At 43.2% G+C, this 25,767-nt stretch overlaps 1 protein-coding gene and 1 pseudogene across 3 annotated transcripts in view; one reads left to right on the forward strand and one right to left on the reverse strand.

Moving 5' to 3' along the window:
* Positions 1-17,313, reverse strand: part of LOC107519796 (probable G-protein coupled receptor 162) — a 29,531-nt gene extending 12,218 nt beyond the window's left edge. The window contains exons 1-4 of one of the 3 annotated variants that reach the window (XM_016162821.2): positions 17,077-17,313; positions 11,115-11,220; positions 10,831-10,995; positions 125-283 (exon numbers count right to left, since the gene is read on the reverse strand). In XM_016162821.2, coding sequence (XP_016018307.2) covers positions 125-283; positions 10,831-10,995; positions 11,115-11,163 — 373 coding nt within the window. In that variant the 5' untranslated portion in view covers positions 11,164-11,220; positions 17,077-17,313. The remainder of the gene's footprint in view (positions 1-124; positions 284-10,830; positions 10,996-11,114; positions 11,221-17,076) is intronic. The other 2 variants (XM_036237161.1, XM_036237162.1) reach the window with 2 other exon arrangements.
* A 995-nt stretch (positions 17,314-18,308) lies between these two features.
* LOC118614056 lies at positions 18,309-18,428 on the forward strand (annotated as a pseudogene).
* Positions 18,429-25,767: the final 7,339 nt, after the last annotated feature.

A 25,767-nucleotide genomic window follows, 5' to 3' on the forward strand; every position in this document is an offset into this window, starting at 1 on the left:
AGGGTTTAAGGAGATGTGGTGGCCAGGGTCATCTGGCTCTGGGCTGTTGAAGTACCGTCATCTCAGGCCCTGGTTCAGGTGCAGGGATGGGCTTTGGGGGAGAGATGAGGTCTGCCCTACTCACAGTTGAACACCAGCAATTCCACCTCTTTTTTCTTGTCCTCCACTTCACAGGTGTAAATCCCTGAGTCTTCTATGTCAAGATTCCTGATGATCAGAGGAAAGGATCCTTGCTCCCATAGGTTTCTGCTTGAGTCACTGCGTGTATGCTGCCTGGAGGTACCTGGGAATAAAAACCATAAAGAGGAGGTCGAGATGCCCTGGGGACATGGCACCCCTGGCGAAGGCAGTGCCCACAATTCTTCTGATCTAAGTTGCTAATTTCCTGCAGAATCTGCCCTCATCCTAGTGAGAGAACCCCAGAGTGGCGAGTAGGTCCCATTACATTCATTTACCTGGCCAGGACACTCACTATCTCATTAATCCAAAATAAAGTAATGTCTTATTTAGAGAGCACCAACTCCTACATGACAAATACTTTATATGCATTATCTCAAATAATCTTCACAACAATTTCAAGAAATAGATTCTGTTTTGCTTCTTTTGCAGATAAGGAAACTGAAGCTCAGAGAGATTAGGTAGTTGTCCAAACTCAATTACACAACGTCATCAGGAACATAAACCAGTGTTATTTCTTTGGGCGGTAATTTGTAATATCTACCAGAGTTACATACATACAAAATTCACATACAAAATTAAGTGTCCACCAAGAAATGATAGGTTAAACAAATTATAGTTCACCCACTCCGTGGAATGCTATAAAAGAGTGAGGAAGCTCTTTATGCTGACATGGAATAATATCTAAGAAACATCATTAACTGAATAAAACAAGATATTAAACAGCCTGCCATTTGTTTAAAAAGGAGAGGGAAATTTATCTATCGATTGATCAATCTATCGTCTGACTTGTATATGAACAAATATTTTAAGAAGTTTAAGAAAATGGTAATTTTGGTTGTTTCTAGGAGAGAGGAAATGAAAACCCTGGAACCAAGTGTGGGAGAGGAGCTTTTCACTTATATACCCTTTTCAACCTTTAGAATTTTGACTCTAGTACATAGTGGAGCAGGGTTAAAATTCAGTCCTGTTAGGTACACTACGCAGCGCTGTCTTTGGAAAGTTCCTCAGGCATGGACATGTGGTCTCCTCCAGTCTCATCTTTTAGTATCTAGCAACTATCAGCAAGAGGAAGTCCTCCTTAGCTTACCATTTTCTAGGTGCAGTGGCGGCTCCAAAATTCCTGCAGAGGGCTTTAGAAGCTAAATTTACTTAGGAAATATGGTTTTTTTGGTTTTGTTTTTGTTTTTTACTTAGAATGTACCTTTGCAGGGCCAGGGAGAAAGTGGCTGAGATAAAGCCCCTCCTCTCAAACCCCGCGTTACACATCTGCCTCTGCCTATTGGAGCAGTCACAGGCCCTCTCCCTATTTTGGCCTTGGTCAGAGAGACTGGATGTCATGTTGCTCAGGCATTCTCCCTTCTCTCCTCTTCCAAACCTCACAGTCCCCCTCCCCACTATCCAGGCTCATCCTCTCCAGGAGACCTTTCCAGAGAACCTGTAGCCCTGGGTGCAGAGAACCCCAGCTTTCCCTCCAGCACTCACCCAACACCCCTGTCGGTTGCCCCTTCAGTCTTTCCTACCCTACTTCCTCTTTCCCCTGGTCTACATGTTGGACTCTTGTTCTGATGTCTACATTTAGGTGTCACCCCAGATTCTGTCTTGGATCCTTTTCCCCATTTCTATGGACATTCTAAATTCTACTGCATCTACAAATGCCCAACAAATATATGAAAAGATGCTCAACATCGCTATTAGGGAAATGCAAATCAAAACCAAATGCAATCAAAACTCTCACCTGTTAGAAGAGCTATAATCAACAGGACAAGTAATAACAAATGTTGGAGAGGATACAGAGAAAAAGGAACGCTCATACGCTGCTAGTGGGACTGCAAATAGGTACAGCCACTGTGGAAAACAGTATGAAGGTTCTCAACAAACTCAGAATTGATCTACCGTATGATCCGGCAATCCCTCTACTGGGTATTTGCCCCAAAGACTTGAAAACTCATATCCGAAAAGATATTTGCACACTGATATTCATAGCAGCAGCATTCACGGTGGCCCAGACATGGGAGCAACCGAAGTGTCCTACTATAGGTGATTGGCTAAAGAAGCTGTTGTACATATATACAATAGAAGATTAGTCATGAGAAGAGATAAAATACTGCCATTTATGACAACATGAATGGACCTTGAGATAATCATGCTAAGTGAAATAAGCCAGACAGAAAAAGTTGAAAACCACATGATATCACTTATATGTGGGATATAAACCTAAAAGCAACAAATGAGCAGGACAAACAAACAGAGACTCATGGACATGGAGAATAGACTAGTGGTTACGGGGTTGGGTGGGAGACGGGAGGTAGATGGGATAAAGGGGGTCAGATATGTGGTGACAGAAAGAAATCTAACTACAGGAGGTGAACATACAGCATAAATATATATATGCCTTACTGTTAAAGTGTATTGGATTTCATTAACCAATGTCACCATTAAACAAACAAATAAATAAATTTCTACTGCATCCCCTGTCAGCTTTGCAGATGACTCCCAAATTGATTTTCCCAGCCCCAATCTCTGTTCTCAGTTCTGGGCCCACATTTCCAGAGTCCCAAGGGGTAACTTTATCAGATTATCCTGCCATCACTCAAAACTCAGCTGGTCCAAAATGAAATGCATCACTCCTTCCCTAAAATAACTTTGCCAGCTCATGCAGGCCGTCCCTATACTCTGCGAAAGCGATTGCTGTGTGAAAGGTCTAAGAATGTGGGCGAGTCTGGGATAAATTCATGGAAGAGACTAGTGTTGAACCAAGACTTGCAAGAAATATAGGTAGCGGACTAGAAGAAAGGGGAACAATGAGGACACCCAGGAAGAGGGGGAAGCTCCAGTGCGCAACCACCTCAGAGCAGTGAGGAAAGTATCTGGGTGTGGAGCTTTCTCGCTGGGAAGGTGTCGGAAGTGATGCTGAGGGGCGAATGTCCAGCAGAAGCTTCTAGGCTTAGTCTAATGAACGAGGGATTAACAAGAGCAACACATTGCTTTGGAGGTCAGCAGGAAAGCAGGTGGGAGAATTCAACGCACGAGAGGCTAGCAGCAGAGAGCAATGCCAGGAAGATTCCACTGTAATGGAGAGGTATGCAGCCTTGGTGCATGACGGTGGCATTCCATGGGGGCAAAGAAGATGAAACAGATCCACATTCCAAAGGAAGGAATGGCCATAGTTGGTGATGGACAGGAAACCGGGGATGGAATTATAGAAAAGAAAAATTCACACTGGCTGAGATGTTAGGGAAATCAGGAGAGTGATACTGCCTTTGTGAGAGATCAGGAAGTTGGGAAGGGGAGCTGTTCTGGAAGAAACCCAGATCACAGAAACAGAACAAAAGCGCTGACACAAAAGGCATGAGAATTTTTAGAAAGAAGCACATTGTTTCAGTCTCATAAGTGATCAAAGAAATGCAAATTAAAGTAACAATTATATATTTTTCGACTAACGAATGAGCAAAAAAAAAGGAAAAGAAAAAATTTAAATAATATTACTGCTGGCAAGGGTGCTGGTGAGAGCGGCACACGGCGACATACGCTAGACTTACCGTAAATGAATAGCACTCCCCTGGGAGCAGCCTTACAGTATACACCGACCGCTTTTAAAAGTTCATACCCCTCATTTCACTTCTAGAGCTTTATCTTTAAAACAATAGTTTAAAAATGCAAACTCAAACTTAGGTACCAAAATAATAATTATAGTGTTGTTAGCAGGGTACAGTGTTAGACAAAAGGATAATGGCCTTATATTAGAGTATACAGATTTGATGGAATATTAGGTTGGCACCAAAAAAGATATTTATAAACAATTTCTAATGAAATGGAAAATATTCGTAACACACATTTTAAAAGTTACATTAAAGTAGTCTTTACATTTTAGGTTAGTTATTTGAACTACAAAAATTATATAGGCTAAACGCTTCCCTTTTCCCTTGCCCACCCTTCTAATACTACTGTAAACAGCTCAGTATAGATAACTCTATGCTTTTTCCTTTGTTCATGTATTCACACATGTTGTATTTTTAGGTTAAAATAGGATTATATTACATGTATAGCTTACTCTTTCCACCTAACAAAATATGTTTGATATCCTTCTGAGTATGAACTTTCTTTATTTTGAGATAATGTAAGAAATAGTAATACAGAGATCTCAATTGCCCTTTATCCCGGTCACCCCAAGGGTAACAGCTTGCAAAACTAGAGTACAATATCACAACCAGGATATTGGCACTGATGCAATTAAGATACAGACCATTTCCAGCACCCTAAGGATGTGCCAAGTTGTAGCCACATACCCTTCCCTCCAGACCCCTCTACACCTTAACTCCTGGCAATCACTAATCTGTTCTCCAGTCCTATAATTTGTCATTTTGAGAATGTTACATAAATGGAATTACACAGTAAGTTTCTTTTGGGGATTGGCTTTTTTTTTTTCTTTTTACTCAGCAGAATTCTCTGAAGACTCATCCGGATTGTTATACGTAACTATAATTCATTCTTTTTCACTACTGAAAAGTATTCCATGGTGTGGATATAACCATTCATTCATTGAAGGACATCTGGGTTGATTCTAGCTACTGGCTATTTAAAAAAAAAAAAGCTGCTATAAGCAATCGTATATAGATTTCTGTATGAACGTAAATGTTTATTTTTCTGGGATAAATGCCTAAGGAGTGCAGTTGCTGGGTTGTGGCACGTTTAGTTTTTTTAAGAAAGTAGCAAACTATTTTTCAGAGTGGTTATACTATTTACACTCCTACCAACAATGTAAGATTAAACCAGGTTCTCTACATCCTCACCAGCATTTGGTGTTATCTTTTTTTTTTTTTTTTTGGCTGTTTTAATAGGTGTATAGTGATGTCTCATTATGGTTTTAATTTGCATTTCCTTAATGAGTACTAATGTTAAATATGTTTTTATGTGCTTATTTGTCATCTCTACATACTCTTTAGTGAAATGTCTGTTCATGTCTTTCTCCCATTTTCTAATTGTATTGTTTGTTTAGGGGTTTTTTTGGTATTGAGAGTTGTTTACACATTCTAGACACTAGACCTTTATTGGATATGTAGTTTGCATGTATTTTCACACATTTCATAAATTGTCTTTTCCTCTTGTTAGTACTGTTTTTTGCAGAACAAAAGTTTTTAATTTTGATGACGACCAATTTGTCCATCTTTCTCTTACGGATTATGCTTTTGGTGTCAAGTCTAAGAACTCTTTGCCTAGTCTGGATCCTGAAATTTTTCTCTTATGCATTATAATTTTATATTTTACATTTAAGTTCATAGTTCATTTTGAGTTAATTTTAAAATAAGGCGAGAGACTTAGATCAAGGGTTTTTGTCATTTTTAACCTATGGGTGCCCAACTATTCTAGCAACAGTTATTGGAAAAGTCTATTTCTTCTCCATTGAATTGCTTTTGTACTTTTGTAAAAAAGAAAAAAAAAATCATCTGGGCATACTTATGTGAGTCTATTTCTGAGTTCTCTGTTTCGTTCCATTGATCTATCTGTCTGGTCCTCCACCGAGACCCACACAGTCTTGATTACTCTAGCTATATGATGTGTTGAAAGCAGATGGACAGATTTCTCCTACTTTCTTCTTTTTTTCTACAACTGTTTTCACTCTGTGGTTCCTTTGGCTTTCCATATAAATTTTAGAACAACTTTGTCTATATCTACAAAAAATCTTGCTGGGACTTTGATAGGAATTGTGTTAAAGCTCTATATCAATTTGGGGAGAATGGATATCTTTACAATGTTGAGTTTTCCAATTCATGAACATGGTCTCTTCATTTATTTACATCTTCTTTCATTAACACTGTGTAGTTTTTGGCATACGAATCCCGTGCATTTTTAGATTTATTTAAGTAATTCTCTCTCTCTCTCTCTCTCTCTCTCTCTCATCAATTATAAATGGCATTGTATCTTTAATTTTTAATTTCTGTATATACATGTTTATTGCTCATATATAATACATTTTTGTATGTTTATCTTATATTTTGTAATTTTGTTGAACTCACTTGTTAGTTCCAAAAGTTTTTTAATATATTCCTTGGGATTTTCTGTATAAATAATCATGCCATCTGCAAATAGAAACAGTTTTAGTTTTTCCTTTCTAATCAATAGTCCTTTTATTTCCTTTTCTTGCCTTATTACACTGGCTAAGGATCACAGGATTATGTTGAATAAGAGTAGTAAGAACAGACATCTTTGTCCTGTTTCTGATCGTAGCGGAAAAGTATTCAGTCTTTTGCCATTAAGTAGATTACTACTTGTAGCTTTTAAAATATGCTTTAAATAAATTTCATTCAGTTCAATGTTTTTTAAAATTTCTCTTGAGATTTCTTCGAGCCACGGAATACTTAAAAGTTGTTGAATTTCCAAATATTTGGAGATTTTTCATGTTATAGTTATGTTGTTCTAATTTGAGTTTATGTGGTCAGAGGACACATTCTATATTATTTCAATTTTTAAAATTTATTGAGGTTTGTTTTATGGCTCAAGATATGGACTATCTCGATATGTCTATTCTGCCATCGTTGAGTGCAGTATTCTATAAATGTCAGTTAGGTCCTGTTAGTTGGCAGTATTTTTGAGTTCCCTTATATCCTTGCTGAGTTTCTATGTAGTTGTTCTGTCAATTGTTGGAAGAGGAGAGGTAAAGACTCCAACTATCAATGTAATTTTTCTCTATTTCTTCTTTTAGTTCTACCAGTTTTTCCTTTACATATTTTGCAGATCTGTCATTTGGTGCATACACATTTAGGATTGCTATGTCTTCTTGAGGGAATGATATTTTCATCTTATATATTGTCATTCTCTGTCTCTGGTAGTTTTCTTTGCTATGACATTGACTTTATCTGCCAAATTGCTACCTTATAGGTAAGGTGTCATTTTTCTCTAATTGTTTTGAGGATTTCGTTCTTTGTCTTCAGTTTACAGAAGTTTAATTATGTTGTGTCTTGATGTGGATTTCTTTAGGTTCATTCTACTTAAGGTTTGCTTGGCTTCTTGAATCTATAGGTTAACATCTCTTATCAAATTTCAGACATTTTTTGTCATTATTTTTTTAAGAGTTTTTTCCAATCCTATTTCTTTCTCTGGGACTCCACTGACACAAATATTGGATTTTTTCATTGTAGTCCCACAGGTCCCTATGGCTTTGCTCATTTTTTTCAAGTCTATATTCTTTCTTTTGTTCAGATTGTAAAATTTCTCTTGTTTCATCTTTCAGTTCATTGAGTCTTTCCTCTGTCCTCTCTATTTGCTGTTGGGTCTGTCTACTTATCTTTATATTTTGGTTATTGTATTTTACAGTTCTAAAACTTCCATCTGGTTCCTTTTTATTATATCTTCTATTTCTTTGATGAAGCTTTCTAGTTTGCATTTGTTTCAAGCATGTTTGTAATTGCTTGCGAAAGGATGTTTTTAAAATCATAACTAATTTTAAATTTTGTCAGAGAATTCTACCATCTCTTTCATCTCATTATGGGCATCTATTGATTCTTTTTTTCACCCAGTTTGAGATCATCCAGGTTCTTGGTATCATGAGTGATTTTTGATTGGAACCTGGACATTTGAGTGTTACAAGATTCTGTATCTTCTTTAAACTTTCTATTTTAACTGGCTTTCTTTGACACCACTCTGTCAAAGGAAGGGGCAATGCCACCTTATTAGTATCGGGTGGTAGAAATCTAGATTTCCTTCTTGTCTTCCATTGCCATGAGAGGAGGGTGATTCTCATCACTGCTGGGCAGGAGTGGAAGCTCAAGTTACTTATGTGGTCTTCATAGACCCTGCTGTGGAGGTGGCCTCATTATTGCTGGGTAATTTTGAAAGTCCTGACCCTCAATTAGGCCTCCTCTGACACTGCCCCAGCAAGAAGTGGTGCCTCATGACTGCTGGGTGGGGTCTGGATGTTCAGGCTCCTCATATGATCTCCACTGACATTGCAGGGGTTGAAGAGTCTTGTCCTTGGCTGGTGTAGATGAACATCATGACACTCTACTTTGCATTCCTTGACACAATCCCAGTGGGTGTTGGATGCCTCATTACAGGAGGGTAATGCTGATATGGATGGGGGTGGGGCCACAGTTTTTGCCTGTGGTATTTGACTAGAGTTGTTATCTAAAAGTGTTTTGTCTTAATAAGTTGCTCCTTTCCTGGTCCTTTGGCTAGAGAAAAACGGTCTTTTTGAAGTTTATTTTTGTCTGTGCCCATTGGCATTTCCAGGTTTCCAACTTCTTCAGCTCCAAGACTGGGATATATGAAGCAACAGAAAAACTCACCACCATGTTGTTCTTCAGGTCCTGAGGTCCCTATCATTCTTTCCACTTCTCTACACCTTTCAAAGTCTTCCTAAGTCAGTTCTATACATAAGTTCAGGGTGTTCGATTGTGCTTAGTGAGAAGAAAAATACAAAGTATGTTACTGTGGACTGAATTGTGTCCCTCCAAAATTTAAACGTTGAAACCTTAACTCTCAATGTGATGATATTTGAAGATAGGGTCTTTGGTAATTAGGTTTAGATGAGCCCATAAGAGTGGGGCCCTCATGATGGGATTAGTACACATATAAGAAGAGACACCAGAGAGCTTGTTTTCTCTCTCTCTCCATCATGTGAGGATACAGCAAGAAAGCAACATCTGCAGGCCAGGAAGAGAGTCTTTTCCAGCACCTAACCAGCTGGCACCCTGATCTTGGACTTCTAGCTTCCAGAACTATGGGAAAATAAATTTATGTTTTTTGAGCCACCCAGTCTGTGGTATTTTGTTCAGCAGCCCAAGCAGACTAATGCATACATCTACTTCATTTTCTTGAAAGTCTTCGTTCTTTTTTCAATTGGATCATTGTATTGTACAAACACAGTGGAATTTGTATGCATACATACTGTGCTGAAGTGTTTCTCCTTTAAAAGATGTAAATGAGCGTACTTGGATTAACTCTGGGCACAGGGGTCAGAAATAACAATTGCCTTATAACTAAATATGCCCCCATATCTTTAAAGCTTGCAGTTATGTTTTGGTGGAAAAGATGTGATTTATGACATTTATCAAGCTCATTAGAAATAAGTCATTTTATAATAATATTCTATTAGATTTACATATATACACGAAAGCCCTCATTCTTTTTATTACCTGCATAATAGTTTTATTACCTGCATAAAGAGTTGAACTGCAGTTCAACTCTTTCCTCACTGATCAGTATTCAGATTGAATTTTACTCTCTCATATTAAAGATAATGCTTATAACAATATCCTTGCATAGATATCACAAAATAGTCACAATTTTATTTCTGTCAAATGGATTTTCCAGATAAGCTATTACTAGGTAAAGGGTTTTAGAATTTTGTGTTTATTGCCAGATCATTTTTAAAAATTAGTCTGATAATTGATCAGTTCATCATGATATCATGTTCTAAGGGAGTAGAATAAAGGTACATACAGTATATCATCTATGTAAATAATTCATATTATATTTTCCACACTAAACAAAGATTGGAAAGAAATAAATCAAATCTTGACAGAGGATTTCTGAGTGACAGACATATGCACGCATTTGATTTTCTTCCTTATTCTTTTTTGCATGTGCAAATGTTTTGTAATGAGCATGTAATACTTCTAAAATCTGAAGAAAAAGCGGTAACATCGATCAAATTTTGTATAAAGGAAGTAACATGCTGGCAGGTGCAAATTAATATACTGTCAAATCTTATTAAGCAGATGTTATTTCAGCAACATTCATATAACAAAAAGATATCTAAAGATCAAGCTGACCTGGCCCACCAATTTCACTTCTCCAAATTTATCCTACAAAGATATTTACATATGTGTACAAAGATACAAGATTTGATTCACTGCAAAATTGTGTGCAATAAACTGTCAGCAATAAACTGAAAACAGCTTAAATGTCCAACAGTATGGGATTAGTCAAATAAATTGTAGTATAATTATACAAAATAACCATACAGTCACTGAAAATAAATGAGGTAGATACATATCCCTATATAGAGATTCATGTACATATAAATATAAAATAATCTTTAAAATATCTGTTTAATTAAAAAAAAAAACAAGGTTAAAACCAGGTATATTGCTATGATAGGCTCACCACTTGAATGTCTCTTTTGTTTTTCATTATCTTATATTCCCAACATCTAGAATATTATCTAGCAATTGGAGAGAGAGGATGTATAGATAATATAAGAGAAGAGAGGAGTATATATATACGGGCTTCCACATGCATAGTTCATCTCTTAGAAACATAGGAACTAATTAAAACAGTTGCCTCTGGGGAAGAGAGCTGGGAATCAGGAGGAGGGAGATTTATTGTCGCCATATATCTTTTCCACAGCTTAAAATTTTTACCATGTATCTGTATTATTTTTTAAGTTATTTTAACTTTAAAATCAATTAAAAGTGAGAAAATAAAAAATAAATTAATAAAAATAAAGTTCCACCTGAAAGTGCATTTATTTCAGGCAATTTAGCAGAATAAAATTCTAAGACAGGAAAATCACTTGCAGATTTCGTGGGAGTTGTAGTTCTGGGCTCTGCCCAAGGGTGTGAATTACATAACGGGCACCGCAACCTCTGACACCAGGGATGTTTAATCAACAATGATTTTCTCCCTGGAAGGGGAGCCGGGCCATCCTACCTAACATCATGTACGATCCCGGAAAGTTTTCCAGAACTTTGATCCCAGAATATTTCCAGGAGAACTTCATGTTCTTCTTCTGGGAAGCCTGGCAGGGCAGCTCTGCTTTGTCTCCTGCCTTACCCAGCACCACTTCTTTTCCTTGAGTGGTGGCTGGGAGAAGCGCTAGGTGGAAAGAAAGAAGGTCAAGCCTCAAGCCAGCAGCTGCCCCGCCTCCACCCAGTCCCCCAATCAGCCCTTCCTGCCACGCCATCTGTATCCAGACCCCAATTCTGAGCACTCACCCAGTTGCAGCAGCAGGAGCAAGTGCCTGAAAGAGGATCCCAGGTTCATTGTGGCCTTGCTGAGGCAAGCAGGGACTCGGGCCTTCCCCTGCAGACAGGGCGGGGCCTGAGGGAGACACTAATCGTTAGGCAGTATTTTGTGGGCCTAGGGCACTCAGAGGTGATATACAATCTTTCCCTTCAAGACCCTACAGCCAAGCTAGAACCTGGATGTGCATATCTTTAAGCAGAGAATGCCACACAATGCTGTACCCAGGCTGAGGTGGGATCTCTACTAACTGGCATCAGAAAAGGATTGATGGAGAAGGTGGCCAATTGGTAGGGACTGACACCAGGGAGCCAAGCCAGGTCATGAAGGTCTTTGAATGCCATGCCAGGATGGTGGGACCTGACTCTGGGCCCTGGGGAGTCAGCAAAGGACTTTAAGTAGAGATTAGATTTTCAAAATGGCTCTCCTGAAGCTGCTATATGAAAGATGAGTGGGAGGAGGCCAAGCACAGAAGGCAAGATTGGAACAATCCTGACAGAGAAGATGAGGCCTGAACTCAGACAGCAGTGATGAGAATGTGGGTAGAAAGACTGGCTAGGGGGACAGCTCTGAGGTGAAATTCTCAGGGCTTGAGCCCTGATAGAGTGTGAAGAGCAAGTGAGAAAGAGCAGAGGGTAACATCCTGCTCTCTAGCAGACTAACCCTATAAGGCCTCTGAGTGGGACAACCATAAAATGCTGCTTCAGCATTTGGATGGAGGAGCAGGAGCAGTTTCTGTGAGCTTGGAAGACTGTCATTAGCTGGGCGGAAGGGGCTGCAGAAAAGTTCTGAATAAACCCTGATGAATGAGCAGCATTAGATTAGAGCAGTGATTCTCAAAGTGTGGTTCCAGATCGGCAGCAGCATCACTTGGGAGCTTGTTAGAAATGCAAATTCTCAGGCTTTACCCAAGACCTACTGAATCAGAAACCAGGGTTAGGTCTAGCAGTCTGTGTTTCATAAACTCTTAGGTGACTGATGCATGCTCAAGTTTGAAAGCCATTGAGTTAGATGGAAAGGAAGAGGAGGAGCATCCTCCCCTGTGGCGTGCAGAGGTGTTGGGGCTGTGAAAAGAGTGTTGAGAGTCGAGAAAGGACACACGCGGGGAAGCGGTGAGAGACGAGGTCGGAAAGACCTCTGAGTCCTGACTATCAATCTTGACGGACAGGCTAGGGAGCTACGACTTTGTTCTGCAAGTGACCAGGAGCCACTGCTGATTTTTGAGCAGAGATGTGACATGGTCTATGTAGAGCATTGGGAAGCTTGACATGATAAGTAGGGACCAGATGACATGGAGGGAATAGAGACTAGAGGAAGGCCACCAGATGGTACCTCAAAGGAAGGCAGGAGCAGGGCTCAGATGTCATGGAACTCCAGGCCCAGACTGTAAGTAGGCCTCAGAGAGGTGAATGCCTTAGGAGGAGTGTGAGCCTGGACATGGTCCAGACCTTGGCAAGATGACAGCTTGTATCCAGACTTATTTTTCTCTCCCCCAAGCCCGGTCTTTCTTTTCCCTAGATGTCACCTTTGTTATTGAGCTCTCCACCAACCGGCGCACTCTGAACACCCGCAGCACCCTGTTGACACCCTCTTGCTCATGTCCCACTTTCTATCTTATGGGGTAGTGAATTGGGTTTCCACCTCTCCCCTACCAGCTTGATCTCCACTAGGATGGAGATGATGGCCCAGCCAGCTCTGCCGGCACCGCAGGCCTGGTGACAGCTGGAGCACAGAGAAAAGGTTCAGGATGTGTTTTCTTAACTTAAACCGAATTGAAGTGAATGGAAGAAGGAAAATCACTGATTTCTTCTTTCTGCACTCAACATGTTAATTCTGTTAGTAAAATGGGTCATTTAAGTGAGTGTGCACTCCTAACCCTGGCCTGGATCAAGCCAAGTCATTCTAATCATGCCGCCTATTTTTGGGCATCCTGCCCCCCTCCACCTCCACTCTACTTCATACCCACCCCCTCTTTGTCCTGCCCTCTACAAGGAGTCTAACACTAAAGACTGCATAGCTCAGGCTCCCTTGCCTTTAGCTACTAGTTGGAGTTGACCAATAAAAAGCACCCACAAGACATGAGAAGGCTAGGGAGAGAGGTTGGGGTATTCTTCCTAAGCCTCTCCCTGCTCTGGGCATATTTTCTGCAAATGGCTGTATTCTCTCCCTGTCCCCTTCCTCTCCCCTGCTGACTGCAGTTCCTATCTGGTAGCCCCTTATCCACAGCTCAAACTCTCCGCGAGTTCCAGGAACACCATTTTGGTCCTTGACCCTTCAAGACCCTGCCTGCAGTTGCTAGTGTCCATGCGCCTCAAGGTGCTGGTCGGTTCCCTGTCCACATCTCTCTCTCTGTGAATAACCCCCTCTCTACAGTCTCTTGAACCCTCTGAGACAGACTGTTTCCTGTTGGGCACTGATCCATGATCGGATGTAGTACTCAGATAGGTATCGGGGCTTTGGTCCTCCTGATGAGGTTTGGGAGAAGATTAAAAAAAAAAAAAAAAAAAAGCCCCCTCTGGTTACTCCATCAGCCCAAAAGAGGAATTACTCAGGGCCTAATACATGGTAGAGGTTTGACAGAAATTTTTTTTTAACCAGGTAAACAAGAAGAGATCTCAGGAAGGAGGGTTCCAGGAAAGGAGGGCGGCTAGTCACAGGTGCAGTTGTTTATAAGTTACCTTGAGGCGAAGAGGTATTGAAGGGAAGGTTAGGGCGAGAGAGGGAGGGAGGGGCACTTCTATATCTGAGAGTGGTTCCCACTGTCCCCCCATCCCAAATTCATTGTATCCTTGGTGAGCATAGAAAAAAGAAGTTTGCTATGGGATATCCCTTCCTTGGGGTCAACATTCAGCTTAGATGCTTGAGGAAGGCTGGGACATTCTTGACCCTTCCCCAAATGGTGGTTATTTTTCCCCCTCACTCCATGATCCTGGGGTTTGCGCAGAGGCCCACCTCCTGCCTCCAGCTCCCTGCATTGCCCCAACCCACCCCAAAGGCTCAGCTCAGTAAAGAAGGTATGGGTTTCCACCTGCTTCTTGCTTTGGTGCTTTGGGCTTCCGCTGCCACCCTAGAGAGCTGGCTGGCCTTTGATTCCCACATCCTCAGCCTCCCCAGAGGCTCTCTGCCCCAGTATAGTAGCATCCTGTGCACCACAACCCACAGCCCTAAGAAAAGCTGAGAGGGCTCGCTGTCCCCCAGGTCCTGGCACCTCTCTCTCTTTCTTCCTCCTCCCTCCCTCCCTCCTTCTCTCCCTCCTTCTCTCTCTCTCTACCCCACTCCCTCCTTGTTTCTCTGCTCACATCTGTGCATTTCTGTATCTGTGCCTCCCCATGCTGATGCCTCTGTCTTCAACTCTCTGCGTTTTGTCTCTCTATCTCTGTGCCTTATACACCAAGAGACAGTTCTGGCTCTCCTGGTTTCACTTGGAATGCCCCCTTGACTTTTGTCCTTTTTCATTTCTCCCCTCTCCAGCTGCCACCAAGCTTTAGTTCCTTTTCTTGCTGATAAAGGGGCATCCAGGCCTCTAGCAGGAATGCAGGCTTTCAACAAGCTTTGATCTGAAGGGAGCCTGCAGAGCACAGCTTGGAGCCAAAGGGTGGATGCGAGGGGGTTGGCTGCAGGGTGGACAAAAGCGAAAAGGACAGAATCCAAGAAACACACGGGGAGGCCCCAAAGGCCAACAATAGGAGGATGGGAGGGCTAGCTGAAAGTAGGGAGAGACCCAGAGCTGCTCATTAAAGCCACAGTTACATCGCACAGTCCACCATCTCACACGAAGCCCAGGGAAGTACAAACAAGGCAGAGAAAGAGAGAAAGAGATGAAGAAATTCTGAGAGGCAAGACACATGCACAGTGCAGTAGACCAAAAGGTGGAGAACAAGGGAGCGATGAGACCAAAATGGCAACACACACCCGCACACTCAGAGCCCTTGAGGTTCCTGCTGCCCTCACCCGGGCCCACTGAGATGGGATGAGGAGCGAGGCTGGGGAGAGGAAGAGGGCACAGCCCCACCACAGCGGCAGTCTGTGGTCCCACAGGCACTTTTATCTTTTCCCCATGGCCTCCAGTCAGCCCCCTCAAGCCCAGCCACGGGATGTGCCCCCCACCACACACACCCTCTCTGCTGCTTACTGGCTTCATATAAACTTCCTAGAGACCATGACCCCTCTAAAGCACCCTTGTGGTTCGGTGGCTGTAACCTCCACCATCCTCTCCTTTGCCTCAGACACCCACGCTTGGGAGCTGCGCCCGCCCTCCTCACCATATCCCCCAAAAGGTGCGTAACAGGGCTCAATCTTAGAGCGCTGCAAACCCAGACCCTCATCTGCTCCCTCCCAGCACCCACCTTCATCAAAGTCATTTCATTCAACAGACATTTATTGAGTCTTTAAAACGTGCAAGGTCTACCCAACTCCCTCGACGCCACCTCCCCGATGCTAGGATTGGGGCCTAGGGCACGAGAAGCTTCTGCCTAGAACCAGTTGGTGGGGGAAGCCACTTATTTCGAGGTAGACCTCTCCTGTATAAGTGCCCCCAAACCGAAAGAGGAACATCATCTGGTGAGTTGCCTCTGACCCTGTCTTCTGGGAATTCTCTCATCGGAGGTTAAGAGGGCGGCCATTTTGTATGAACCTACAGAATCCAACGCAACCCAAGATAGTGTCAAAACACAAGCAACAGTGATCTCCCCCATCGGGCTCTACTCTCAGCCTCGCACCCCTGAAATGTTTCCCCACAAGAGCAGGACACTCAGGAGGTTATATTCCAGCCAGAATCTTTGAAGTAGCGAAAATGGGGCCTTTTAATTTTGAGGAATCTGTACGGAGAAGGTCCTTCTCCCAGAATATGTCTGGGAAGGACGCCTAGAGACAGGACTGCAAGGCCGTGGAGGTCTAAGGAGAAGAAAGGACTAGCCTGTGGAGTTGTACAGAGCATCCCATCTTGAGGGGTATCACCTCCGAAGTCCTCCCCATGCGCAACGAAACCCGGGGTAGGGAGGAGGTCTGCAAATCCTCCTTTCTAACCTCCTTTCTAATCCTTTCTAACTCCCTAACCCCCTTTTCCAGAGCTACAAAGTTACCTAAACTCAATTCTCTTAGAACCAATTTTTCCACTAATGTATTTATCTAAAAATATGCATCTCTCACTTTTAAGAGCAGAGCTCAGTTTCGACCCTTTCTGAGAATTTTAACTTTCCCATTTCATTAATCATTTTAAAGCTAATTAAAGGGAACGGCCTTTCGATATGTGGTTCAAAAATCCTAAAAATTTACAATAGTAGACAGAAATGTAAAAAGTACACATAAACAGAAAAGACAGTTAACAGAAGCCGTTTCGATCATGTGGCTTATGAAATGCTACAAGTATTTCTGGTGGAACTTTTCGGTGATTATATCATTGGGGTCATTGGGAAAATTGATTTGGGGAGAATTGCCTCTAAAATAGATTTCTCTTCCTCTTTTTCCCACTTTTATCTTTGTTTTCCCTTTTCATCATTTTTCATAGGCCTCCTCCCTCCTTAATATTTAGTCATTTTTTTCTTTTTCTTTCCCACTCTTTCTTTCCTCTTTTTTTCTCTTTTCCCCCTCTTCCTATCTTCATCTCCTCTATTCCCCATGATCAGTTGCCTTCCACTGCCTTTCTCAGCCTGGGGTGGCCTCAAGTCTCCATTTCTTCTTTAATCTTGTAATCCCAGTTGACACGCCTCGAAGGAGCACCTTCTACTCTGGGCACTGAGGTGTGCTAGGTGGAGATGCGGAGAGGAATTTGGCATGTTCCTGGCCTCTTAAAGGCCACAGTTCCAGGGGGAGATTGCTGTTCATGAAACGCAAGAGAAAGCGGCCAGAGAACTGGAAGTCCCGCACATCTGCTGCCATGTTCTCTTCCCTTTCCCAGACCCACAGAAAGGAATGAAGTTGATTCTGTCCTCTTACCTCTGAGCCTATGTCTTTTGTCCTCGCTGCTTCTTCTTCTTCTTGCACAGATGCGCCTATGTGAGGGCTGGGAGCTCTGCCACCAGGAGCCCACTGGGGAGAGCACTCGTTACTCCTGCAAGGACAAACTTAGACGAAAAGACAGGAAACTCGGTTATGAGCCTCCACCACACCCTAGGCCTGGGCCAGCCCCTAACGTCACCATCTGGGGCTGGGGTCCCCACCCCCTGCCTCTCAGGGAAGCTGTCAAAGCGAAAATGCCAAAGTCGAGGGAAAAAAGCAGAACCAAGCAAGAGCCCAGAGCATCATTTCTGGTTGGATGCAAGAGTGTCACTGTACATTTTGCTGAGTGGTAAGAAAAAGATTGTATCAGTGATACTGCCATCTGGTCTGGTCTTCAGGAAAACAAGAAGTGGGAGGTAAGTTGAGGGCATATAAGAACAGATGTGGTAAGAGATCAAGAGCTAAATGGAGTTGTTTTAAAACAACTCCTAGGCCCCGAGGGCACTTGCTCTTAGGTAGGCAACAGAGGCATTGTCGATGGCCCAGTGCGGCAAAAAGAGCCTGGGCTGGGTGGAGGATATCTGAAGCACCCAGAGTGACCAGGGACCTGAACTTTGTCCCTCTGGGCCTTTGTCTCTAGCCAGCCCTTAAATGTTTATCTCTAGCCCTGACTGCTCATGAGCTCCAGATGTGTATATCCATCTGCCCATTGGACATCTCCATTTGGAAGTTCACCAGACACAGGAAACTCAACCTGTCCCAAGCTAAACTTATCATCTGCATACTCCTGCATACTACTACCCTCTGTTAACCTAAAAATAGAAAGACTTTCAAAGTGAGAGGCAACAAGCATTTATTTGAGATCAGAATAGCTATTTGGGGGAAGCATTGATTCAGGTAAAAGCCCAAATAATGTTTCAGTTAGGAGACAAAGGCAAGGGGTATTTATTAGAAAGGAATGAGAAATAATTACATCAATAGAAGAAAGGCATTTCTATTGGTGCAGATAATATAACATGTTTATTCTAAAGAATAATTTTAATTTTCAGTCCAATAGTCATGATATCTGCTTTCTTCTTATCCTTGCAAACAGTTCTTTGGGACAAAATGTTGCTCAGGCCTCGTCTTTCTAAAGGTTATTTTGCCCTGTTTTAACATTCCAAAGGTTTGAGGCATAAGATGTTCTCTAGCATAGCAGCTCCAGCTTCATTTTAAAACAATTCCAGTTAGTCTATAGCCATGCCACCCTGAACAAGCCCGATCCCGTCTGATTTCAGAAGCTAAGCAGAGTTGGGCCTGGTTAGTACTTGGATGGGAGACCACCTAAGATAGATCAGATGCTGTAGGTGCAAAAAGTGAAAAAAAAAAAAAAAAAAAAAAAGAATTGTAAGCTGACAAGGTCCTTGCAATCTGTGAGGTCAACCAAGGGTTGCCTCACCTAAAAAAAAAAAAAAAAAAAAAAACCAACTCTATTTATTATTTTTTTTATACCTCCAATTCTACTTATTCAAGTCTTCCATTCAGTGAGGGCTTCACCATCCACCAAGCTACTCCAGACAAATAAACTGGGTATACTCTTTGATTCCTTCTTCGCCCATCCCTTCACGTGTGTTTATTTACCAATTCCTGTGGATGCTGTCTTCTAAATAGCTCTGAAGTCCATCCACCTGCCCCGCTGCCACTATTCCCGTGCAACATGCCATTTTCGTCCTTTATCGAGACTGTGGTTCCTGACTCCTCAGTGGTCTCCTGGCCTCTCTGTTTTTCTTCCTCCAGGCCATCCTCTGCGCAGCAGCCTGAGTGATCGTTTAAATATGCCGGTGTCATCATGCCATTCCCCTACTAGGAGAAAAAGTGACTAGTTCAGCTTGCAACTCCAAGTTTATACAAGTGTTTCCACCTGAGACAATCATTGTGCTCCATTTGCTGCAGAAGCAGTTCTCTCATTTCATAACATTTCATAACAAATGAGAAGTGCTACATCTCATTCCATAACACAATGTACTCAAGGGTTGAAATTTAATAAAATTAATATTTTCTGCTTCATCAAGGGCATTCTTAAGTGAAACTGGCATTAATTCTTTTTCCTTTTTTACTGCAAGTGCCTGGCGGTGAAGAATGCAGTGACTATCGTATGGTTTGGCTCCACTGCCTTGATTTGTGCTAAGGCAGCAGTCTATCCCAGATTGCTTTTGCAACATCATTGCAATGTCAACACAGTGACAAAGGTGAATAACATTCTAACACTTTTATGAAAATATCTGGACACCACAAACTCCCTGACAGGGTCTGAGGGACCCTCATGGACCACATCTTGAGAACCACTAATCTAGAAAATGTGTATTTATTCTTCAGATATTTACCTCTCTGCACAGAACTTTTGTTATTCTCAAAATCTGTTTTCTTTTTCTACCTTAATAATTCCCTCAATTTTTAGCAGAGCTCGTGGCTGCCTAGATTTAAGTCATACTTCCTAGTCTCCCTTGCAGCTGGATGTGGCTAAATGACTCAGCATTGGTAAAAGTGGAATGTTAGGTGCACTCTTTAAGGAGCATCCTTAAAGGGAGGTACTTCGATCATGGGAGGCATAGATTCTTCTTCAGGCCTTCATGGCCTCCAGCAGACTGAAATGCAAACCCTCTTTCAATTGTTTACAGCCCATCTGCTTTTCTCATTTACATTACCTAGCAGGCTTCTCTAGGCATTTGAGTGTATAACCCCTAATCTAGTCTGGTTCTCTCCATCCATTCCTATATTCAACAAGTGTTGAGTGTCCACCAGACGCAAGGCATTCTGCTGGGTGCTGGGGATGTTAAGTAAACTAGACATGGTCACTGCTTTAGCCTGGACATAGACAATAAACAATCAATAATTCCACTATGATTGGGCAAATACTACAAAGAGAGATGCACAGAGTACTGGGAGAGGGAAACTTATTTCAACTGGGAGATTGAGAAAGGCTTCCATGGCAAGTATATATCAGTAAGCATTGGGCTCTGCTACAAATGAAAGAAAATCCAAATTAATAGAGGCTTGCGTGAGACTGAAGCTGATTTCTCACCCGAAGGAGGTCTGAGGCAGGTGGTTCGGAAGTGAGGGAGGTGAGGGGGTACGACACTCTTCCCCCCAGACTAGATTTGGGCTGTTTGTATCTTGTTGCTCCACCATCCTCTGCCCATGACCCCTCCTCATAGTCTGAGAAGGTCTCTCAAGCTCCTCAGCTAAAATCAAGGTCCCTTTTGGTCCCAGTATCCTATGCTGCTTCTCCCCTGGAAGTACTTGTCAAGAGTAATAATTACAAAATTATTGATTGTTTAGTATCCTTCTCAGACTACTGTGGTGAACACGTCTATTTTACTTAGCACCCCGCAGAGTACCTTAGGCCTGGTAGTTCCTTCATACTTGTCGAATCTTATTTTTATTAAATTTTATCAATATTTATTGATATTAACTTTGCTGTGGTAAAATATACATACCCATAAAATTTACCATAGTAACCATTTTTTTAAATTAAGTTTATTTGGGTAACATTGGTTAATACAACTATATAATTTTCAGGTGTACATTATAATTTGACATCTGTATATTCTATTGTGTGTTTACCACCCAAAGTCCAGTTTCCTTCAGCTACCATATATTTAGCCCCCTTTACCTCATCTACCTCCCCCCACCTCCCCCACCTCCCCCACCTCCTACCCTCTGATAACCACTAGTCTATTGTCCATGTCTCGGTTTGTCCTGTTCATTTGTTGCTTTTAGGTTTATATCCCACATATAAGTGATATCATGTGATTTCGAACTTTTTCTGTCTGGCTTATTTCGCTTAGCATGATTATCTCAAGGTCCATCCATGTTGTCGCAAATGGCAGTATTTCATAACCTCTTATAGCTGAGTAATATTCCATGGTACCACCGCTTCTTTAGCCAATCCTCTATTGTAGGACACTTTGGTTGCTTCCATGTCCTGGCCACAGTGAATAATGCTGCTATGAACATCAGTGTGCAAATATCTTTTCAGATATGGGTTTTCGAGTCTTTGAGGTAAATACCCAGTAGAAGGATTCCTGGATCATACAATAGATCAATTCTTGGTTTTTTGAGGAACCTCCACACTGTTTTCCATAGGGGCTGTACCAATTTGCAGTCCCACCGGCAGCATATAAGGGTTCCTTTTTCTCTGCATCCTCTCTAGCATTTGCCATTGTAACCATTTTTAAGTGCACAGTTCTGTGGCATTAAGCACATTCATGTACAACCATCGCCACTATCCATCTCCAGAACTTTTTCATTTTCTCCAAATGAAACTCCGTACCTGTTAAATACTAAATCCCCATCCCCCTTCTCCCCAGTCCCTTGCTGTTGAATACTTTTGTAACGAATGAATGGAGAAGGACTAGATCCACTCACAAACTTAAATGCCTACAGGAGCCTGCTAGGTAATACAAATGAGAAAAGTAGACTGGCTATGAACCACGGAGGGGTGGGGACTGAGGTAAGCTAGAGAGTATCTGTCTCATTTAATGAGGGCAGCCACTAACCACACAGCTCCAGGTGAGTTGATTGTAGAGGCCGTGCCAGAATGTGAACCCAGAGTTGCCAGTTCTGACAAAATTTTGAGAGAAGATGGAAAACCAGACATTTATGTAACATCTCCTTAAGTTTAAGGGTTGGCAACTAATTTTTTGTTTTGTTCTAACACCAAGTAAATCAAACAAAGCATTCTTAGAGCTGGATCTAGCTTAGGACCCATCAATATGCACTCAACGGACCAGACGGGTTGTGTGACACCATTCAGCTCTTGGGTCTGTGACCTGTGAATACCTGTGAAGATGGGTTCCCAGAAGTCAACAGACTCCAAAAACCTGGCTACTCTTCTGGGATTCCAAAGAGGAAAAGAAAGGAGGAAGAGAGGGAAGGTTTACATTGAAAATTTAGAACTGCTGTGTGCTTTATATGACTGTGATTTTTTTTTAATCCTTACAACAATAATAAGGCATAAGTATTATTCTCTAGACCGTATAGATGAGGAATTGAGGCTCAGAGCATTTTAAAAAATTTCTAAAGGTCACAGAGCTGGCAAACATAACTTATAGAACCAGGATTTGAACTTCTGTTTGGACCCCAATGCCTGGATTGACCCCCTCACCCCATTACCTCTCCTTTGCATTAAAAAAGGCCAGAATGATGACTAAGATATCTTCTGCCATAGAGTGGAAAGGTATGGGGCTGACAACCTCATCTGGGGCTTCTGAGGCTTAATATCACCATGATCTATATCTATAGAGTGATTTTTCATCTTCAGAGCACTTTTATATACATTTTCACATGTCAAACCTTTTTGGTAAGTATTACTATCCTCATTTTATGGAAGAAGAAACCGAAGTTAAACTATCTGCCCCATGATATGACTGAAGCACGGAACATGGGGATTTCCAGAAGTCTCTGGATTCTTGGTAGAGAGCTATTTTTGCTGCATGAATTCTGCCTCGAGGCTGGAGTAGTGGAGGGAAATCAAGTGTGGAGAAAGAGAAGGGAAGAAGAGGGAAGCCAGCAACAATGCTCAGAGTGTTGGAGGATGGGCTATTGGAGAAGGGGCAGGGCTGCCTGTGGAAGGCTGTGGAAGGGAAGATGGAAGCCCCAGGTGCAGTCCTGTGGTGACCCCCTTACCAGACACATCTGCAGCTGCACTGACACTGTCTGCAAGGAACATTGGGGGCAGGGCTTGGAGATGAGGGGTGGGGGAGGGGCCACAGAGTCTGTTCTCTGTGAAGCAAGGCCTTGGAGAACTGACCTGCCTCAACCCTGTCCACAATCTCCTTAGGTCCATAACCACTTTCTGAAACTCTCAGAGGGTGGTTCCTGGGCTTCCCGCACCCTATAGGAGCTATGAACAGGCAAATTTCAGAGCCCAGCCTGGGTTCAGCCAGTTGGCACCTGCAGCCCTTTGGAGAAACTGTCAGCCACAGAGTGGAAGAGAAAGAACTCATCTTCTCCCCAGCCCATTCCCTTCAAAGGGCGAGCTCCATCTTGGGGTGGGCTCGAGCAAGGAAACCTAAGCTCCCTGCTGACCTCCTTTATGGGAGGGTATCAGCAGGCACCCAGGCCTAAACTCTAGAACTTCTGCCTGGTGGAAGACGTGAGGCAGGAAAATTTCTGGCTCTGCCCTGCACCATAGAGATAAAATGACCAGGTCAGGGGTGGAGGACACACTGGCAAATATGACCACAGCTCTGGATGAGCACAGCATGGCCTCTTGCTTAACACACTTGACTTGGCAAGGCTCTGGACCTCATTTGGCCTCCAGAACTTCTGGACAGCAGACAATAAGGGAAACTGTCAGGTTCATGGCAGGGCTGGGGGTGGAGGTACTCAGGGATTCCTCTTCCCTTCTCGTGGCCTATCTCTCTTACAAGACACCGTCCCCACCCATGATAGCCAAGACGATGCAAGATGGCCCCCAGTGATTTTTGCCTCCTTCAATTCATACCTTTATGTTGTCCCCTCTCACATTATACCAGCATTGGTCTGTGCGACCACTGGAATAGAGCAGAAGGGATGATATGTCACTTTCCAGAGTGGGTTACAAAGACATGGTAACTTTTGTCTTGGCCACTCTCTCCCTTTGGGGAAAGCCAGTTGCTATGTCACGAGTGACCCTAAGAAAAGGCCGATATGGGGTGGAACTAATGCCTCTAGCCAGCAGCCACCTGAAGATGCTTCTTAGAAGCTGATCCTTCAGTCCAGCCCGGCCTTCAGATGACTCCAGTCCTGGCTCACATCTTGGCAGCGGCCTCACAAGAGACCCTGCCCCAGAACTACTCAGCTCAGCTGCTCCTGGATTCCTGACCTTGCGAGATAATATGTTTATTGTTTTAAATTACCAAGTTTTGGGATGATTTGTTATGTGGCAGTAGATAACTAACACACCCCTTATTTTTTTTTTTTCACAAGGACCTAGATAACCTCCCTCCCCTCCTTACAGCATCCGCAGAGCTCCCCGCCTCCTTGATGTCCCTTCCCCTCCAGGTCTCCAGCTTGGAACACTAGTTCGCAGATAAACTTAAAGATGTGGGATGAATTAACCTGGCTCCCTGGAAGACCCTAAGAGGAAGCGAAAAGGGCTGGAGGTTATCTTACTGGGGCTTTTGAGGGGACAACATAAAGGTATGAATTGAAGGCGGTAAATAGAAAGAGCAGGAATGTGTCGCCCCCTAGGAGAGATCCCATAGGAAAGGGGGAAAGAATTAATAAAAAGAGCACTGTATGTGCAAACCCCTCGCCCCCCTCCTCTAGCCCCTTGCTCTTCACTTCCTTAGTGGGTGGAGGAACAAGGTGGCCCTTCACTCTGCCCTTATCTCCTCCCTGTCCCTTTTGCGCAGGAGCACGGGGAAGTCCCTGCAGAGATGCTGGTGAATCCTCGATGACTACTCTCATAAGCCCAAAGGCCATAGGATGTGATCTAGTAGAAAGGAAAGATACCACCCACAGAAATTTCCAGGAAACCCTTGCCCCACTAAAATATAGGGGCTTCTGCACCTGCAGACTTGCTCCCACTCTCTTTCAATGTTTTTTTTTTTTTTTTTCCCTTCTGTCCAGGGTTAAAGTTCCCAGACAGAGCTGTCTGTGGCCAAAGTCCAGCGCCCTGCACACAGGGCAGGTGGAGGTTTGGTCCCTGTGGAGGTGCTGTGCGTGTGTGCTCTGCTGGAGGATGGCCAAGAGGAATGTTCTTGCCAAGAGAGAGACAGGCAGGGCTAGGGAGACAGGCTGGTGGGTCTTCCGTATCACTCTTGGCATGACTAGAGAAGGCCTGTTTCCTCCTCCACGAGTGGTTGATCAGGCAAGTACATCACCTGTGTGGAGTACGTCATAGTATTCCAAGCCCTTTTACCATCCAATATTCACAACAGCCTGTTTAAGTAAGTTGTTATCACTATCCCATTTAATAGGTGAGGAAACTGAGGCTCAGGGAAATTACCCCTGGTCACATGAGCACAGCTAGGATCAGGAGCCAGGTGACCTGACTCCCATAGCTGCAGCAGTAACCAGGTGTCTGGTTGTTTTTCTCCCCATGTGGGGCCTTTGTTCATAGCATTCTCCTTTGTTAGACTTGGATCAGAACTTTACCAGGGCCAGGGCTATGTGTACCGAGGCATGGATGGTTCAGTCCTTCTCCTGGCAGGTGCATGGCCCTGTGACAGCTGTTGGATGCACTCGTGTGAGGGCCGCAGCAAGTGCACCCCACAAAGGCAGTTACTGTACGTGGGGATGTGTGCCTGCTTGTCCACTCCACTGCCAATCTCCTCAAGCCTGCCCCAGCGTACCCAGTGACCTCCAGGGGTGTGTGACACACAGTGACCACTGGGTGGCAGTGTGTTCTCATGCCAGGAACCAGACACGGCCCTAAGAGCTGAGGAATATGGGGGTGGGGCAGAGGCAGGCAGGAACCTCAGCCTGCGGCCCAGAAAGGTTGCAAGACCTGATCTCCTGGAAGACTTGACAGGACAGGATGGTGTGTGTGTGTGTGTGTGTGTGTGTGTGTGTGTGTGTGTGTGTGTTCATGTGCACTGCAGCTAGAGGGCCAAGGACAGCACTGAAGTAGAGCCGAGTGTGGGGTGGGGTAGGGTGGGCCAGAGGAATAAAAATATAAAGGAAACCAGGGCAGCCAGCATGACAGTAAGCAAAAGGATG

This window comes from Rousettus aegyptiacus, unplaced genomic scaffold, assembly GCF_014176215.1.
Source record: "Rousettus aegyptiacus isolate mRouAeg1 unplaced genomic scaffold, mRouAeg1.p scaffold_m13_p_2, whole genome shotgun sequence".
NCBI classification, from domain to species: Eukaryota; Metazoa; Chordata; class Mammalia; order Chiroptera; family Pteropodidae; genus Rousettus; species Rousettus aegyptiacus.